The 18758-nt window shown below is 49.9% G+C and overlaps 1 protein-coding gene across 1 annotated transcript in view; it reads right to left on the minus strand.

Moving 5' to 3' along the window:
• Window positions 1–1381: 1381 nt before the first annotated feature.
• ZMYND10 (zinc finger MYND-type containing 10) overlaps window positions 1382–18758 on the minus strand; it is a 21716-nt gene continuing 4339 nt past the window's right edge. Inside the window, exons 4-10 of the mRNA XM_075073060.1 lie at window positions 11382–11470; window positions 10673–10773; window positions 9221–9393; window positions 7179–7304; window positions 3416–3537; window positions 2897–3022; window positions 1382–2042 (exon numbers count right to left, since the gene is read on the minus strand). Coding sequence (XP_074929161.1) covers window positions 1943–2042; window positions 2897–3022; window positions 3416–3537; window positions 7179–7304; window positions 9221–9393; window positions 10673–10773; window positions 11382–11470 — 837 coding nt within the window. The 3' untranslated portion in view covers window positions 1382–1942. The remainder of the gene's footprint in view (window positions 2043–2896; window positions 3023–3415; window positions 3538–7178; window positions 7305–9220; window positions 9394–10672; window positions 10774–11381; window positions 11471–18758) is intronic.

Below are 18758 nucleotides of genomic sequence, written 5' to 3' on the forward strand. Positions count from 1 at the left end.
CACTTTTGAGGATACACGATGCTATGGGACAGCTCTTGCAGGACTATTTGTTGTAACTGTCCATCTGGTCATTAGAGAGACAAGGTGTATGAGCACAAGATTGTTTAGCGTAAATAGTTAGCACATACTGTAAGGGACCATTCAGGGTGAAGTGGTCTGTTAACAGCAGCCATAGGATTAAAAAAGGGGGTTAGTGGGTTACAGATTGTTGTAACAAACCATACATCCAGTCTCCGTTCAGTCCATGATTTTTAGTGTCTAGCAGAGTATTGAATTTAAGTTCTGCTAGACACTAAAAATCTGTTCCACTTTGCATTTTGCTGTGAGGCTGGGAGTACCTTTCCCAGGCCTGAAGAAGAGCACTGTGTAACTCAAAAGCTTGTCTCTCTCACCAACAGAAGTGGGCTCAATAAAAGATACTACCTCATCCACCTTGTCTCTCTCATACCCTGGGACCAACACAGCTACAACTACGCTGCATTCACATACATGGTCATTAACAGGATTGAGCTGGCAGGATTCAGGCTCATTGGAGGCTAACACTGGGGGAACCAGCACACCTCATAGCATGTCCCAAACAACTGGGGAAGTTACTGATGAACTTAGCTGCAGGATGTTCAGCATGTAGGGGGTGGGGAAGAGATCAATATTAAACGTGACTGAAGATGAGCTGCATGGGGACTGATCCTTGGCATTCTGATCAGAACATGACTTTGGATGACCAGGGCTGACACAAGGAGCATGACTTATGCTGCTTTCTGGATGGGGCAGATTGTTAATTTCATTTCTCACTACACTGCAGAGAAAAGAGAAAACCCCAGAGCAGGAGGCAAGTCCCTCGGTAGCCACCACGACACCGCATTATGCTCTCAACCATGAAACAATGAGCCTCCGAAAATTGAAGTACTTGTCATAACCACATCCTTTTCCCTGCCCCTCCCCCAGCCTACACGGCAAGGCCCGTGCAAGGATGTTATAGAACTGAGCACCTAGATAAGGAAGGCACAGAAGATGACACCTTCTGGGCAATTCCATCCCTTCCTGTATGACCCTGACTGGCATCTGAGCATCAGCAGAAACCTTGTAAACTCATTACCGGCAGAGATGGGGTTTATAATCAGTAGGACAATGCAGGAAATAAGTGAGGAAGTGGTTTTGTCATCTCTAGGCTGGCTGCTGCAGACTGTTACAGAATGGAGATGAATGAGAACAAGATGGTTAGTGGTTCAACCCATTTATTGGAGAACAAATTGTAAGGGTGGGGGTGAAGGTGGGAGTCACAGCAGAAGAGGGTCTGAGCCCAGTGCGGCTATTGCTGGCCTCTGAGCCCTGGGAGCAGAAAATGTATTTTCGTTAAGGCCCATGGTACATTCCCAGCAGCAGTCAGTGGTTAGTTCCACACTTGTCAGCTGCCACTGTGCTCTGCCGCAGAGTGGCAAGATCTGTGCTCACTGCCATGCTGCATGACAGCAGGTGGCGCCTGCTTCAGGTAGGATGCCCAGTAACACTAGCTGCTTGTGAGTCATGGGTGGCAGCATGGAGAAAGCTGCTTAGCATAAATGAGTCCCTGAGGTCAGGAGCAGCCTGTTCTCAAGCAAGGAAAGGTTCAGAAACTAGGAGTCAGAATGGGGTATGAGAGAACCAATGCTCCCAATCTCAGCAGTTGTGCTGGCCAGTGGCTGCTGCCTCCCGCTGAGCTGAGCATGATCCCATGGTAGCGGATCTGGGCCTACTGTCCGAGGCTGCAAGGCTGGGATCTGGAGCAGCCCATGCACTACCATAGCATGCCCAGTTAACAGGAGGCAGGCAGCAGTGGTGCACTGGGCCCAGGTTAGATGAACAAGGGGCTGTCCATCTCTAGTTCTGACTGGCGACCCTTTGCTCTCAGATTGCTGGAATGCCTGGGAGGAGAAGTCCCTCTTTGGAAGGCTCTGGCTCTGCATTATGGCTGCACTTTCAGGTCCTCTTTTATTTTCTTCAGGGCATCAGCCATTAGGTTGCAAGCTTTCTTGTGCTTTTGCCAGTGCCGAACCTGGCACTCCCTGCAAAGAGAAAGAGGACAGAAGGGCAATGGTAGAAAGGAACACACTGGAAACTGTATCGGGGGTTGGGATGTGCTATGGAGACCTTCAGCTCTACTCGTCTGCTTTAAATAAGGGCCAGCCAGTGACAAAACCTGCTCCCATCTACCTGTGGCTCTGTGGTCTGTGTGAAACAGAGTAGGGGTATCTGTTGTAGTGGTCAATTGCCTATAGCCACTGTCACTGACTGGCCCCCTCTGCTAGTCTCAGCAATGACGCTAAGGAGCCCCAAAGAGGTCAAGGACACTGAATTCCCACCCAGGGTGGTTCCTTCTAGGTATAAGGTGAAACACATTCACTGGGGAGAGGGTAAGGTGGGGAAGCTCACACTGATGCTTTTTTTGGGGATAAACAGGGGACTCCGGAGTATCAGCCCAGCACCTTCCAGCATCAGCACAAAATTCACTGGGCTTTTCATAAAAGGCAACATGGAAAGGCTGCTTCTGCTCTGGCCTGTGATATAACTGACCCCAGTGGAGATTTACTGTGGTGCAGGGACAGCTGACCTCACAGCTCCAGTGAATTCATGCACTGATTTGAAACTCCATGACAGTCATGAAGTCCAGGTGCATGGGGTATAACAGCTGTCATGATGAGAGATGCTGAGACCAGCCAGGGCTGCTAGACCCAGCATATTCAGGTAACAGTGAGCACCACTTGCTCCAGACAAAGGATCAAATCCCAGCATTGGCATGGCCAGGACTCACAGCAGGACTCTAGTACCAGCTGCGTGCCCAAGGGAGAAGTGAGATCCCAGCTAAGCCCTGAGGGCAGCAGGGAGCTCTGACAGATCAGACAACACTAACAATCATTACCGTTTGCAGTACCACTCGTTCTGACAGCGAGAGCAGCGCTTTGTTGCCTCAGAGCCACACAGCCCGCACTTGGGTTTCTCTGGGACGAGAGCCTCCATCACATCCAGGTTGTATGTCCGTGACCACCTGGTTAGGGATAGAAAGCAGGCATCAGCATCTGGAGCAGGAGACTGATGATATGAAAGGTGGTGCCTGTCCTGATTCATCTTCTTTACCCTCCAGCACAGGATAGAGCCTTTAGATCTGACCCTGCTATCCTTCCCATTCCACTCTCCAAAGGGACCTCCTGCTGCAGGCTAGGATTCCTGCCTCGCTTAGTGTTTCAGTCCTCCCCAGGGCAGTGAAACTTTCGCTGGCTATTTTCTCTTGTCAAGATGCCCCTGCTCATTGTGATGATGGTTGTGCTGAGTCTCCTGTAGCTAGCAGCCTCATGGCACAAGAGGAAAATGGGGACTGGCTTTGCAAACGGGCTCTCCTGCAAGCGTGAGCTCAGGGCTGCTCACCATACTGGGGTCTTACCGGCACGCCAGGTCTTTCAACTCGTCCTCTGAGGGGCTGAACATGTGCTTCACCTGGTGCTTGGCAATCGCCTGCCACTTCCCAGAATTCTCTCTGATAATGCGGTCCCTGATGACAGGAACCTGTCGGGACAGTGAAAAGGGTGAGAGGAGCATTGTGTCCCAGCATTATAAGCCTGCCAATGTGGGGGTGATTCTGGGGCAGGACATGCAGGGACAGCAACAATGCCTGGGGTAGCTCAGGCAGGTGATGAGCACGGACTTGTAAGAGAGCCGGAAGCAGGGATGAAGGATGTGTGAGGGATGAAGGAAGATGTGACAAATTGTGTGTACATGTGCACGTAGGGAGCTAAAGGACGATGTGACAGAGCTGTGTGTATATACACATTGTGTGCAGGGGCATGGGCAGCGGGTAGCATAGGCTGGGGGAGGCTGTGCCTCACCAAACAGTCTGGTGTGGCCCTGCCCACACTCCACCCCCAGACCTCCTCCTGCCTGCTCCCAGTTCCCCTTCCCACTCTTCTGTGGCCAAGAGTCTAGGGCAGGCAAACTGAGGCTGGTGCTTGCAAGGCCCACAGCTGGCGGTGCTGGGCCTGTGGCCATGTGGTGCTGTCCACCCAGTGCAGGGGTTGGGGATGCTGGGACCACGCCGCCTGCCTGCCCAGTGCTACAGGGCTGGGGCACTGTGGCCAAGCTGCTCATCTGGGGCTGGGGGCACTCTGGCCGTGCCACACACCCACCCAGCATTCCGGGGCGGGGGGCACTCCAGCTGTGCCCCCTGCCCAGCATTCTGGGGCTGGGGATGCTGGGGCCAAGCCACTTGCTTGGGGCTAGGGGTGCTCCGGCCTCACCGCCTGCCCAACACGCCAGGCAGCTGCGGAGTCAGAGGGTGCTCTGGGCTCCAGCAGAAGGGGACAGAAGGGGAGCGGAAGGTGCGGGGCCTCGGGCAAGGGGGAGGGGCTCAGGGCTAGCCTCCTCCAACAGCTCGTTCACCCACCGCCCACATGCAGGGGTGAAGAAAGATAACAGATCTCTATGTATACATAGAGTATGTGTAGGAGTTGAAGGAAGAGGTGACATATCTGTGTGTGTACAGGTTGAAGGGAGATGTACACATATAGACCTGCCAATTGTGCATGTAGGGGGTGAAGGAAGATGTGACAGATCTGTAGAAGCTACAGCAGTCTGCTATGAGAAGAACTCCTTCTCCGCGTTTATTGAGAAGAGGCCATAGCACGTGCCTCCTAGTTGCATGACACTGAAGGGAAAGCTCAGTTGTTAACAGCATTTATTCTGGGCAGTGCTTTGATCCCCCGGACCTGCTTCATCTTCCCAGTACATTTGCCTCCTTAAATTCTCCTAATTCCCTCCCTTACACCAACACACTCCTTGAATTCCCATGTCAGCTCCAGCCTCCCTTCTCTCCAGGAGGATGGAGGTGATGAGACTTCTTTCAGATTCCTTCACTGACAGAGGTGATAAGGGCTAAGTGAAACAAGGCTATGCCTCCCTCTAATCCTTGGGAGTGAGAGATCAGCAGCAAGACTTGAATTCCAGTAACATGAAGCACTCTCACCAAGCTGGGGGGGGGTGACATAGCTCCCAGAATCTCTTGCCTGATTTGATCTTTCTCCTAGAACTGAGAACTTTTTTCACTCATCATTTCTCTGAACAGAAACACCCTCACGAGAGCCTTTCAATGCAAAAGAGCAAATACCAGCCAAGAACTGAGCACGGAGCTCAGGCTCCAGAAGAAAAGCTGCTGCTGCAAAGGAGCCGTCATCCCTGCAGAGTAAAATAGCCAAGCAGAGATGGCGAGAGAAGGATTGTTCTCAGAGAAGCAACCAGTGGAAAAAGCCTTTTTCATCATTGCTTGGCACAATGACAGTGGGTGAATTGCTTGGCACAATGACAGTGGGTGAGTTCATGGGGCAGGATGCATGATTAGCATGCGTGACTGCAGCTGGCTGCCCCCAACCCACTCGAGATGCTGAATTCCAATGACATGCATGAAGCTAGTGATGCAAGCTGATAAGATTGACGAGGTTAGGATGGCAGCACACTGAAGGGCCACACAAAACCCTCCAGAGTGATAGCTGCCAGCCCCTGCATTGCTAACTCTTAATTTTAGCAAAGCTTTTGATACGGTCTCCCACAGCATTCTTGCCAGCAAGTTAAAGAAGTATGGGTTGGATGAATGGACTATAAGGTGGATAGAAAGCTGGCTGGATCATTGGGCTCAGTGGGTAGTGATTAACAGCTTGATGTCTAGCTGGCAGCCGGTATCAAGTGGAGTGCCCTAAGGGTCGGTCCTGGGCAGGCTTGTTATATTATAATATATTATGGGATGAACTCGCACACTTCATTAAGCTTGCATGATGACACTTATTGGTAGAGGTAAATAGCGCTGGAGGTGTGGATAAGTCACAGAGGATTGGGCCAAAAGAAATCTGGATGAGGTTCAACAAGGACAAGTGCAGAGTCTTGTACTTAGGAAGGAAGAATCCCAGGCACTGCTACAGGCTGAGGACTGACTGACTGGCTAAGCGGCAGTTCTGCAGAAAAGGGCCTGGGGATTACAGTGGATGAGAAGCTGTATACGAGTCAGCAGTGTGCCCTTGTTGCCAAGAAGGCCAATGACATGGGCTTGTTTAGTCTGCAGAAGAGAAGAGTGAGGGGGGATTTGACAGCAGCCTTCAACTACCTGAAAGGGGGTTCCAAAGAGGATGGAGCTAGGCTGTTCTCAGTAGTGGCAGATGACAGAACAAGAAGAATGGTCTCAAGTTGCAGTGGGAGAGGTCTAGGCTGGATATTAGGAAACGCTATTTCACTAGGAGGGTGGTGAAGCACTGGAATGGGTTGGTTACCCAGAGAGGTGGTGGAATCTCCATCCTTAGAGGTTTTTAAGGTCCCACTTGACAAAGTCCTGGCTGGGATGATTGTTGGCTGCTGCCTTGCTCTCCACTCAGCCCTGGCTGCAGCATGAAGCAAAGGCTGTCCACAAACCGCTACTGGAGCAGGGTGTGGAGAGAGCAGTGCTAGTGAGAGCTGGAGTCTATGCAAGGCTCCCATCCAGGTACTGTGTAGAAGAAAAGGCAGGCACAACTTGACCTATGGTACCGATATGGCCTCCATTACCATGGTAACTGTGCACCTCACAATCTACAGTGCATGTATCTGGACCTCAAACACTCCTTTTGGGGACAGGGGTATTATCTCCATTGTCCAGATGGGGAACAGAGGCAGACAGAGACTGAGTCACTCACATAAGGAGTCTGTGGCAAATCAGCGATTGAACTTAGTTCTCCCAAGTCCTGGGGTAATGCTCTAATCACTGAGCCATCCTTCCTCTCCATAATATAGAATTCCATCTCAGGGCTCCGGAGACTCTGGCTTTGCTCTCATATCACCATCGCCTGATGCAAGGGCGAACTCCCTGCTTCTCAGCTGCCTGTCTGGCCTGTGTGGAAGTAAGCTGCTCAGGGGATGACAGTTGATAGAGCAGAGGCTCATTACTAATGTGAGGAAGAACTGGATGCCGTTGTAGGGCTAGTAAAAAGAAGAGTGCAAAGCACAGATTCAGTGCCAGGGCATGTGCCCTCTCTCATCATAGCACCACGTTCTCCAAGCAGTGGGAATATACTCAGCCTTTGGAAACGGGAGGTGGGATTACAGAATGCTATCCAATATGAAATGCAGCAGCCTTGTGCAGCTGGAATGGAGGAGACCAACTGGCCTTGGGAGAGGGATGGTGCTGGAGGTACCTGTTCCAGGATGAGGTCCTTTTTGGGTGGAACAGGCTCTGTCACTGCGAGGTGGCTCAGAAATCTCTGCATCTCCACCAGATTTGGCAACTGGTCAATGAGGACATCAGTCAGGAATGCACGGAGCTAAACCCAGAGAGAGAGAGAGAGAGGAGGGTGAAAGGAGAGAGATCAGAACAAGGCAAAGAAATAATCCACTGGTTAAAAAGAAGCTGCTGGAAAAGTGGCTAGGTGGCCACATGCCGGCTCAGCAATGCCCCACTGAGCAGAGCATTAACTGCAAAAGAGAGTGCAGAAGGGTTATCATCAAGGGCTAAATTGATCAGGGCTCGATTGCTCAACATCAACTGCCAGAGGTGAAAGTAAGCCAATATGGCGTACCGGCAAGAGCCAGTACGCCGTGCCGGACCGCACCAGCTTCCGTGGTGGGGATTTAAAGGGCTCAGAGCTTCCGTGGCTGCGGGCAGCCCAGAGCCCTTTGAATTCCACCTGGGGCTCAGGTGGCCGGGCTGGGGCCAGGATTTAAAGGGCTCAGAGCTCCCCACCCCGTGGGCAGCCCAGACCCCTTTGAATTCCGCCTGCGGCTCAGGCGGCCAGGCTGGGGCCAGGATTTAAAGGGCTCAGAGCTCCCGCCCCGTGGGCAGCCCAGAGAGCTTTGAATCCCGCCTGCAGCTCAGGTGGCCGGGCTGGGGCCAGGATTTAAAGGGCTCAGAGCTCCCCGCCCCGTGGGCAGGCCAGAGCCCTTTAAATCCCACCCACGGCTCTGGCAGCTGGGCTGGGGCTGGATTTAAAGGCCTCAGAGCTCTCGCAACTGTGGGCAGCCCAGAGCCCTTTGAATCCCACCCGCGGCTCTGGCGGCCTGGCTGGGGCCAGATTTAAAGGGCTTGGGGCTCCCCGCAGCCGCAGGAGCTCTGGGCCCTTTAAATCCTGCCCTCAGCTCCGGCAGCCAGAGCTGTGGTGGGGATTTAAAGGGCCCGGAGCTCCGCAGTGGCTGGAGCCCCGGGCCCTTTAATTTGCTCCTGAGCCCTGGGGGCTCCCAGCCACTTCTGCAGCTGGGAGCCCCGCATTGATTTAAAGGCCCTGGGGCTCACAGCCACAGCCAGTGCCACAAGGCCTTTAAATCTTGAGAGGCCCCAACCCTTCCAGTTGAGACCACGCCTCTTCTGGATGAGGCCATGCCCTACTCAGGACTCCGGCAGTCCTGTAAGTTATTTTCAGCCCTGTCAACAGCACAGCTAGGTATTAAGAAGTGTCAAAAGCCTGCAGTACCTGGAACTGCAGGAAGAGCTGTGGGTGAGGACTGACGGGCATTTTCTGGATTGTATGGGGAGCTCAGGGCTGGAATAGCAGGGGGAGGGGTGCTGTGAGTTGGGTTTGAGGTGCATTGTCAGAGTTGTGTGGGAGCCCAGGACTGGAAAGGCAGGAGGGGGGCCGGCAGGCTGGGACTGAGCTGCATTGGCAGAGCTTTTTATGGGAAGTTTATATAGCACCTGCCAGCATGGTGTGTGGCTCTAGTGCTCTCAGACTCATCCATCTACAGGCACTAAATCCAAACATGGCATAACCCTAATTAAAGCAATAAAATTAACCTCTCCACCTCAACAAGCCACTTGTGAAATTCTCACTAAGGTGGTGGATTGGCAGCCCTATATCTCCACAGAAACTGCAGTAGCAGTGTGAGTTTCCCAACACATCCTGTCAATGGGTCTCAAACCCGGCCTGGAGAGACCATTCTAGGATGAGTCTAGTCTCCATGGCCCTCTCTGTCCTTGGACTCTGCTGATCAACAAAGAGCTAATTCATGCCAGTTGGTGGGGTATTTACCTCTAAACTTGACTGGCACGAACAAAGAAGCCATCTTGTAACTGACGACATGGTATTTCCCAGCTTGCGATACAGGTTTCAACCAGGAAATGCTCACCTGGCACATTTTGAAAGTGATGACAAGAGGGTATCTATACCTACGGGAAGGTCCTAGTCCTCCCTGTGCCTAGGCACCATGCTGAGTATATATACAGGCTATGCACACTGAAGTCTTGTACCTTTAGGAGCTGGCTCTTGTTGAAACGGTCCAAGTTGTATTTCCGCTGGCATTCTGGGCTCAGGAGGAGGTTATAGAGGGCAATCCACACCTGCCCATCCAGCTTGGTCATCTTCACATGGTCTTCAGGAGGCACCACATGCCACATTCCATTCTCAAACTTTTTTAGCTTGCCTGAGAGACACAGCCAGTAAGACAGAGGGTTAGACCAAGACACCAGAGAAAAGAAGGCCCAATGGTTAGGGTGCCAGCCAGGACTCGGACCTAGGTTCAATTCTCTGCTCCAACACAGACTGCCCGTGTGACCCTGGATGAGTCAATTAGTCTCTCTTCATCTCAGTTTCCCTCTGTAAAGTGGGGCCAATAGCACTTCTCTACCTCACAGGGGTGTGTGAGGATAAACATATTAAAAGATTGTAAGATGTTCAGAGAAAGGTGATGGGGCTAGATAAGGATCTAAGAGAGATGAACAGAGCCCATGGTTTTATCATCTGTGCGTTCACTCAGGTATAGCAGACAATGCTCAAGACCAGGGTCATTGTGGGAAGAGAAGAAATGGAAGAAGTGATCATGGGTCTGTGGCAAGAGCGAAGAAAGATGATGTGTAGCTTCTGGGAGCAGCTTGGACTCCTGGAGGAGATCATGACTGTGCTTCCCACACTTATCTGCTTTTACTTGCCATTCCAGGGATGTGTTGTGTAGCCAGTGGTCTTGCCTACATAGGCCTTGCTACTAAATTAACCACCATGCTTATACTTGGTTATACTTGAACCCCTGTAATGCTAGTGTGGACTAGCCAGGCTGATTCTGAATCAGGTTAACTCTGCCACCACTGATCTGATCTACTGTATGAGAACCCAGTTTAAGGTGGCCTGAAGCATGCTTGTTAAACCTGTTTGGAACTCCAGTTCATATGGGGCCTCAATGCAGACAGCAGGGATGGGATGAGGGCACAGTTGCCAGTGAGAAGTGGACTGATAACTAGGTCTTTCTAAGCAGATCCTATTGCTACTCACAGAGCATGAGGACTCCCTGCAGGGCAGGATGGGGTGGGAGAAGGGGGTTGGCAGATACATTAGGGTTGTGTTGTCCTCTTTTACTGCACTGGGGACACCAGCTTGGGAGCTGCCAGATTTGGATGAGAGACAGCCACAAGCAGAGACCATTTTTGGAAGCGCAGCTCCTCAATCCCAGCTGAGCGGTGTCTGCTCAAGAGCGGAGCCAATGGGCGCATACAGGCCATGCAGGAAGCGATTCCATGTACCTGGATGGGAGGGGAGGGAGATGGAAAGGCCAGATGGAAATCCATGTGAAAGATGGAGAGTGAGAACTGAATCTAGGGAGGACCTTTCAGCTATTTCTCCCTATATGGGAACCACCTACCAGATGGAGCTCCAGGTAAAAAATGCTACAGCCCTATAGATGCACTAAGGTATGAGCACATGATTCATACCTGCTTCGCGGCAGCTCCATGGACAATGCTCCAGGAGCTCTACCAGGAGGCAGGGCACATTATGAGTGTTCAGCATCCGTGTTAGGGCACTCAGTGGCAAACTGGAGAAAAACAAGAGAGGAACTAGTGAAAACATCTATTGTGAGCAGTACAAGATCAGCTACAAATGGTCCCCAAGACTCTGGGGAAGAAGCAAAGTGACAAAATAAAATAAATTACAGTCAGACCAGGGCAAAATCCATACAAGCAGCCATTGAGAATAGCCTGATCCCACACCAGGATCCACACAACCAGTCACCCAAACACGGCAGGATCTACACACCCGGGCACAGGGCCAGGATCCACACAGCCAGCCATTGGGCAAAGTCAGATCCCAGACCCTGGTGCCAGGTTTGATACTTTCAGCTGCTAGGATGGATCTGCAAATCAAATGCCCAGCAAGATTCACTCGGAGAGCCAAATCAGCACACTGAGTTCTCAGTGCCAGCTACTGAGAACAGGAGGAAGCACACACTGGAACTGAAGTGCCATGATCTGCACATCCAGTTACTACACACAGCGGGATCCAGACAACAAGGCACTGCGTCAGAACTGATGCTTCCAGTCCCTGAGCACATGACTGACACCTGAAGACCAGTGCAATGACTTAAACAAGCCCACCCCAGTTCCTAGTCTCATCTCTAGATTCTCCTGTGAGCCAGCTGCTTACCTGTCTACCCGATCAGTGATGAAACGGAGCACAGAAAGAGCCCTCAGGGAGATCTTAAACTCCATCATCTCTGCCTGCTTCTCTAGTTCCTACAGGAATGAAAGCACAGACTCTCACAAGCACACCAGATATAAGGCTAGATTTTTTTCTGCAGAGTAACAAAGGAGGCAGCATATGAGCTGGCTCTTAGTAGTCAAGGATTTGTTAAGAAGCCCAAATCACATAATGCTGATTCCTGCCCCAAGATCAATATAAACTGCTGTCACACAAATGCCTTTCTTACAAGACAGTGACGGAGAGCTGAATGGTGTAAGCACTGCTGAAGATAGCAGCTAGTCCATGACATGAATGCACCAGGCTCCCCATATGAAGTATGCCATAGGCTGCTGCTGGCAGTGTCACACACAGCCAGGTCGCAACAGGACAGACCATTTACCTAGTCCTGATGTTGAGTGCTCAAGTCCAGCCCAAGGCAGGGGTAACTGCCCTGATCCACCATTTGAGAGATCCTAACATTAACATGACTCCACCTCCAGATATCTGCCCCGAATCCCTTCTGTAAACTCCGATGTCACGATCCCGCGTCTGGATCCTCCCCAGGTTGCGTGGATGGATATAAACTGGCCATCAAGAAGTTTAGGCTTGAAATTAGGTGAAAGCTTCTAACCATCAGAGGAGTAAAGTTCTGGAATAGCCTCCCAAGGGCAGCAGTGGGGCAAAAACCCTAACTGGCTTCAAGACTGAGCTTGATAAATTTATGGAGGGAATAGTATGATGAGACTTCCTACAATGGCATGTAGCCGATCTGCGACTGCTAGCAGCAAACATCTCTAATGGCCACCGACAGGACACTAGATGGGGAGGGCTCTGAGTTACTACAGAGAATTCTTTCCTGATATCTGGCTGCTGGATCTTGCCCACATAACTGATCATCGTATCTGGGGTTGGGAAGGAATTTTTCCCCAGGTCAAATTGGCAGCACCCGAGGGGGGTTTTGCCTTCCTCTGGAGCATGGGGCACAGGTCACTTGCAGGTTTAAACTAGTGTAAATGGTGGATTCTCTGCAACTTGAAGTCTTTAAATCATGATTAGAGGACTTCAGTAACTCAGGCAGAGGTTAGAGGTCTATTAGAGGAGTGGGGAGGGTGCGAGGTTCTGTAGCCTGTAATGTGCAGGAGGTCAGACTAGATGGTCACGATGGTTCCTTTGGCCATTCAAGTCTATGAATCTATGGAAGTCTGAGTCCATTGCATTAGGGGGATAGGGAGCTGAGCGATCAGGGCAGACAGCTAGGTAGGATGACAGAGTATGCTGTGCTCTAAAGCAACTGCAGTCCTAAGCAATGGATATGACTTCACCTATTATGTCTATGCCAATGACGCACAGATCTACCTCGCCATTCACAACTTGTTTCCTTCTGTCCAAACTAAACTCTCCACTGGTCTCTCTGATAACTCCATGTTGATGTCCAGCCATCATCTTAAGCTCAACATGACCAAAACAGAGCTCTTAATCTTTCCCACCCCATAAGCCTCCCTCCCTCCCTTCTCAGTTGCTGTGGACACTGCTACCGTCCTCCCTCAGGCCCAAATGCTGGTTGTCATCTTTGACTCATCCCTCTCTCGGTCCTCACATCCAGGCTATGTCTAAATCTTGCTGATTCTTCCTTCCTAACACCTCTAAGATACAACCTTCCCTATCCATCCACACAGCTAAAACTTTTGCAGCCTCTCATCACTTTGTGTCTCGACTACGGCAACATCCTCTTCTGTCCTTGACAAATGCAACCTTGCCCTGCTATGCAGAAGCATTCTGACTGAAAAGATCATTTTCCTAGACCTCACTTTGATCACATCTCCTCCCTCTGAGTTCCTCTACTGGCTCTCCTTTCTCCATTGCAAATAGGAGTTACTTGTCTTCACCTTCAAGTCCCTTCATGGCTTATCCCCACCTTACCTACCATCTCCCATATGCTATTGACATATATCAACTCTTGCCTCTGAATAGCTGGTGAAGCCAGGCTTCATTGCCCACTTGTTAAATTTCAAAACAAGCATCTTTGCGCTTTCTCCCTTGCTAGCCTTCACATAAGGGTGGAGTTCCCCATAAGCATCTGCAAAGCCTCCTGATTATCCACCTTCAAAAACCTCCTTAAAACTCTCCTTTGATGTGACACCTACAAAAAACTTGACAATGGTTCAAGGGTTCCTAGGCCAGAAGGGACCATTGTGATCAACTAGTCTGGCGTCCTGTAATAACACAGCTATAGAACACCCAAAACCAATTCCTAGAGCAGACCTTTTACAAAATTAATCTTGATTTAAAAATTGTCAGTGACAGAGAATCAGTCACAACCCTGGGTAAACTGTTCCAAACCGGTTAATTACCCTCACTGGTTAGACAACTGGTGTGCTGAGACTATGGCCATCATGCAGACCAACACAGCCTCACTGATCCCTTGTACTCCCCACTCTGTCTGTATCCATCAGTCGTTTGCAGGTCCTGAAGAAGAGCTGTGTAGCTCAAAAGCATGTCTCTTTCACCAACAGAAGCTGGTCCAATAAAAGATACTACTTCATTCACCTTGTATCCATCTGTTGTTTCTTGAATTATACTGAGATTGTAAGCTCCTTCAGGCAAGAACTGTCTTTTGGTTCTGAGTGTGTACAGTACCTAACACAATAGGGTTCTGGTCCACGATTAGGGTGCCCAGGTCCTACGTTAATATAAATAATTAATAATTGGCTCCATCATGGGAAAGAAAGCAAGATTGTTGGTTTAATTCTGTCACACGGAAGGATGGCTGTGGATAAAGTTAGCAGAGACTGGACTGGGCCTGAGCAAACTGGACAGATGTTTTTCTAAAAGATATGCTAATTCAAACAGGAATTATTTTGGGGAAGTTCTCTGGCCTGTGTTATACATGAGATCAGATTAGATGATCACAATAGTCCATTCTGGTCTTAGAATCCTAACAGCATAAGTAGTTTTCTATACTGCAATAGCTAAAACTGTTATTCTCCCTTGGGCCACCTCCAAGGGTTAACAAAAATGCCCAGTGGGGAAACACTTCCCTATTGTTCTCAGGAGTCCCATGACTTCCTCTCAAGCTTTGAAAGATGAGCATAAGTATGGGCAGGAGGCCAAAGGGTGAATGCAATTCTGGAGACTACTGCTGAGGTTGCTGTGTTTCACTTTAAATCCATTTTAAAAGAAGATTCTGATGTCCTGTTTACAGAGAAGAGTTTTAAGAGCTGAGAAAAAAATCCCTGATGCACAATACTGTCTCACACCAAAATGCAACTGAAAAAGCAACAAGCAATGGAGCAACAACGACACACCCAGAACTGGGAATAGTTCAGGAGGTTGGGTATGACCTTTTTCTCCTTAGGTCATTGGTTCAAAATTGGTCCAGGACTGCAGAGACCAAATTGTTACCATCTTGTAGGCACTGGGTGGCCTGTGTTAAATGAGTCTTAGGCCTGGTCTACACTACGCGTTTAAACCAAATTTAGCAGCGTTAAACCGATTTAACCCTGCACCCGTCCACACAACGATGCCCTTTATTTCGATATAAAGGGCTCTTTAAACCGGTTTCTGTACTCCTCCTCGACAAGAGGAGTAGCGCTGAAATCAGTATTGCCATTTCAGATTAGGGTTAGTGTGGCCGCAAATCGACGGTATTGGCCTCCTGGGCGGGCTCCACAGTGCACCATTGTGACCGCTCTGGAAAGCAATCTGACCAGATCACTGGCCAGTGACAGGAAAGCCCGAGAAACTTTTTGAATTTCATTCTTGTTGCCCACGTGGAGCTCTGGTCAGCATGGTGGCGATGCTATCCCAAATCCAAAAAGAGCTCCAGCATGGACCGTACGGGGAATACTGGATCTGATCGTGGTAATGAGGAGACAATCTGTTCTATCAGAGCTCCGTTACAGAAGACGAAATGACAAAGCATTTGAAATACTCCAGGCTATGGAAACAGACAGAGGCCAACAGAGAGACTTCAACACAGTGCTGCGGACAGCGTTAACCCGAAAGCCAAAGAAAAAGGATCCTCAGGGAGGAGGTAGGGCTACTGAGGACTCCAGCTATCCACAGGCCCACGCAGTCCCGAAAAGATTTTTCACTCTTGGCTGACTCCAATGCCTGTAGGGTCAAACACATTGATCCAGGGTGGGGTTCAGGTGATATCTCGTCAATTTAACCCACCTTTCCGTCCTATGAAGAAAAAGGAAAAAATCATTTATTGACTTTTTCCTCAGTGTCACAGTATGTCTACTGTATCTGCTGGTAGAGGGGCTGCGGACTGAAGCGCATCTCCCTCCTCCCCTCCGGTGCAGATGGCACAGTACAAAATAGACTGATAGCCGTCCATCACATCCTGTGAGGTGCTCCGGCTGGCCTCAGTAGGTGGCCGGGGCGCTGGCAAAAATGGATGACTCCCGATCATTTCATGGGATAGTAAGAAACGGCTGGTAACTCGTCTCATCCTAGCACTGAGGATTCGAGCTCCATCAGCCGCCTTCAAGTCTAAAGAAAGATTCTACAACCGCGGACTATTATAGCAGCGGAGGCTGGTCCTCTCCCCCGCCACCCGTTTAATGTCCTGCCTCGACTATCATAGCAGCTGGAGCTGCCTCCCCCATTAATCTACTAAAATAGTGTGTCTTTATCTGCATCTTTATTATCTCATTCAACACAAATGGGGGACACTGCAATGTAGCAGGAGGTTTGAGGAAGGAGAGACGCATGGATGGGTTGCTGGCGGCACCCCTAGAATGGCAGCAGCTCATCAACTTCTGTGGGATCTGACACAGAGCTAGCTTGCTCTCTGGTTCTCCTGTACTGGTTACCGTGATTGCTCCCATATTCTAGCCAGACTGACTTATTTTCAGAAAAAACAAAAGGAGAATAAGACCCGGGAGTCAATCTCATCTTTTCTGTGCGCCCTGGCCAACCAGCGAAGGCCAGCCAGGAGCACCCAGACGCAGCAGACGGTAAGACACGACGGTAACCGTCATCTCATCCGCATTTACAATGGCATGGTATAGATTCGATCACAATGAGGGTTGAGTAACTGTCTCTGCTATGAAACCGCTGACGTTTGAAACCTCAATCGTCCATTAAGTGCATGGCGGATGGTATTCACCCGCAAATAAACTGGCGCCTCTGTCTCAGCAGTAGTCGTCACGCCTATACACATACGGTGCATAAAGACAGCAAAACGGGCTCCTGGTTGCGATGCTAGGCTCGCAGGATCAGGGAAAAAGGGCGCGAAATGATTCGTCGCTGTTCTTCAACGAAGAAAGGATATGACCAGACATTTACCCACCACTCGACCAATTGACGACTGTTTGCGTGCCCAATCAATCGCACTGAGGATTCTCACCCAGAATCTGCCATACGCGGTGCGGGGAGTGACGTAAGCGGAGACATGGGATAGCCTACGTGTGATAGCATACCCGTGCAAGTCCCTGAGATGCACCTAAGCTCCATACAGCGACGCATAACTCGTCATGGGGGCCTCACATGCTGTGAACCAGCGTGCACATCAAATCTTGAGCGTCACTCTTCTACTCAGACGAACCTTCGGGTTTAACCAATATGCCCAAAAACTAATAGGAAATGGAAAATAATCCTGTAAGTAGACCTAAGACGTACCCGTCAGCCCTGATGCTTACACCTATACGTTTATAACCAGGACGATATATAGTCTAGTATTAACCGTTTAACCCCTGCACCTGTCACACAACGAAGCCCTTTATGTTCGATATAAGGGCTTTAACAACTATTTCGTAACTCCTTCGAAGAGGAGTTATGTGCTGAAATCGTATTGCCATGTCGGATTAGGGTTAGGTGCCGAATTCACGGTACTGCCTCCGACGGTATCTCACGGTGACATTGTGACCGCTCTGAGGAATCTGAACTCGTGCCACTGGCCAGTAGACAGGAAAGTCCTGCACGACTTTTGATTTCATTCCTGTATTGCCAGCGTGGAGAGCTCAACGAGATAAGGTGAACCAACAGAGCTTCATCAGCACAGGTAACAATAGCAGTCCTGAAGAAATTGAAAAGACTCGCAGCATGGACCCACACGGAGGTACTGGATCTATGATCGCTGGTATGGGGAAGTGAGCTGTTGTAACCAAGAACTCCGTTTCAAAAACGAATGAAAACTAATATGGAAAAAATAATCCACAGCCAATATGCCAGAGAGCCAGCGACGAATCAAACCGGCTCAGTAAGTGTCGTGTGAATTGTTTGGAGCTCAGACTATAGCCTACAGAAACCAAAGAAGACAGTATATTAGAAGTACTGGGCAGGACTGAAACATGCTGCTTCTACCGAGCTTCCTAACATTCTAGGGGGGGTCCTCAACACACTAAACTCAGCCTAATACACGTACGGTTCCGGAGTGGGGGTGATAACTCAGCCATTCCTGAGGTTCTGCGACAGGCCAAAGTGAGGAAAGGAAGAGGAGGACGAGCTTGCAAAGAGCACAAGATCCGTTCTCTCCCACAGCCGGATTTTTCTCTCACGTGACGGATAACATACACCACACGATACAAGCACTATCAATTAGAGAAATAAGAGAGGATATAGTACGAGTGATATCTATTGTAATACAAACATGGTTTAAAAGCAACGTTTATTTAATGATTTTTGCCTGAGGACTTGGATGATTCCGGCCAGGTAAGTTACTGGAAAAGTCTGTTACATGTTGGGAATGGAGCGGAAATCCTCCAGGGACATCTCTGAATTCTCCTGGAGGTACTCCAAAAGCTTTGCAGAAGGATTTGGCAGGGCAGCTTATTCCGTCCTCCATGTAGGCACTTGACCGTGCCGTGATGTAGCACGTAAGATCTGGTAGCCCTTGATGACAAAGCGTAGTTCGTATGGTCCGGTGTTTTGGCATTCAAGCAACATCTGTTTTTTCTCTCGCTGTGTTATCTCAGGAGGTGATATCGTGCATGGTAACCTGGTTGAAATTCAGGAATTTAATTAAGGGGACAGAGCTGGTGGGTGTTTGCCTGTGGCTTAAAAGAAATCCTTACCTGCTTTAGGCCAGCGGGGTGTGGGGGTGACTGGCTGAGCTTTTTCAGTTTGGTAGCTGGGATCTCCTGCTACCAGCCACGTGTGGGGGAAAGGGTGGCTAGAGCGATTTTCATGCTACCAGCAGCGTGGGGGGGGTATGCGCTCATTCCTACGAGAATTGGATTGGGGAGGGGTCTGGTCTGCACGTTACAGAAATGAAGCAGCACTCAAAGGCCTTTTGCTTGCTATATTGGGAAAAGGGGTGCTGGATATATGAAGGCTGCAGAAGCCAAAGACAAGGATTACCATGCGCATCCGCGGAATTGATGCCTGGACGCG

Source organism: Chelonoidis abingdonii, chromosome 16 (genome assembly GCF_003597395.2).
Source record: "Chelonoidis abingdonii isolate Lonesome George chromosome 16, CheloAbing_2.0, whole genome shotgun sequence".
Classification (NCBI taxonomy): domain Eukaryota; kingdom Metazoa; phylum Chordata; order Testudines; family Testudinidae; genus Chelonoidis; species Chelonoidis abingdonii.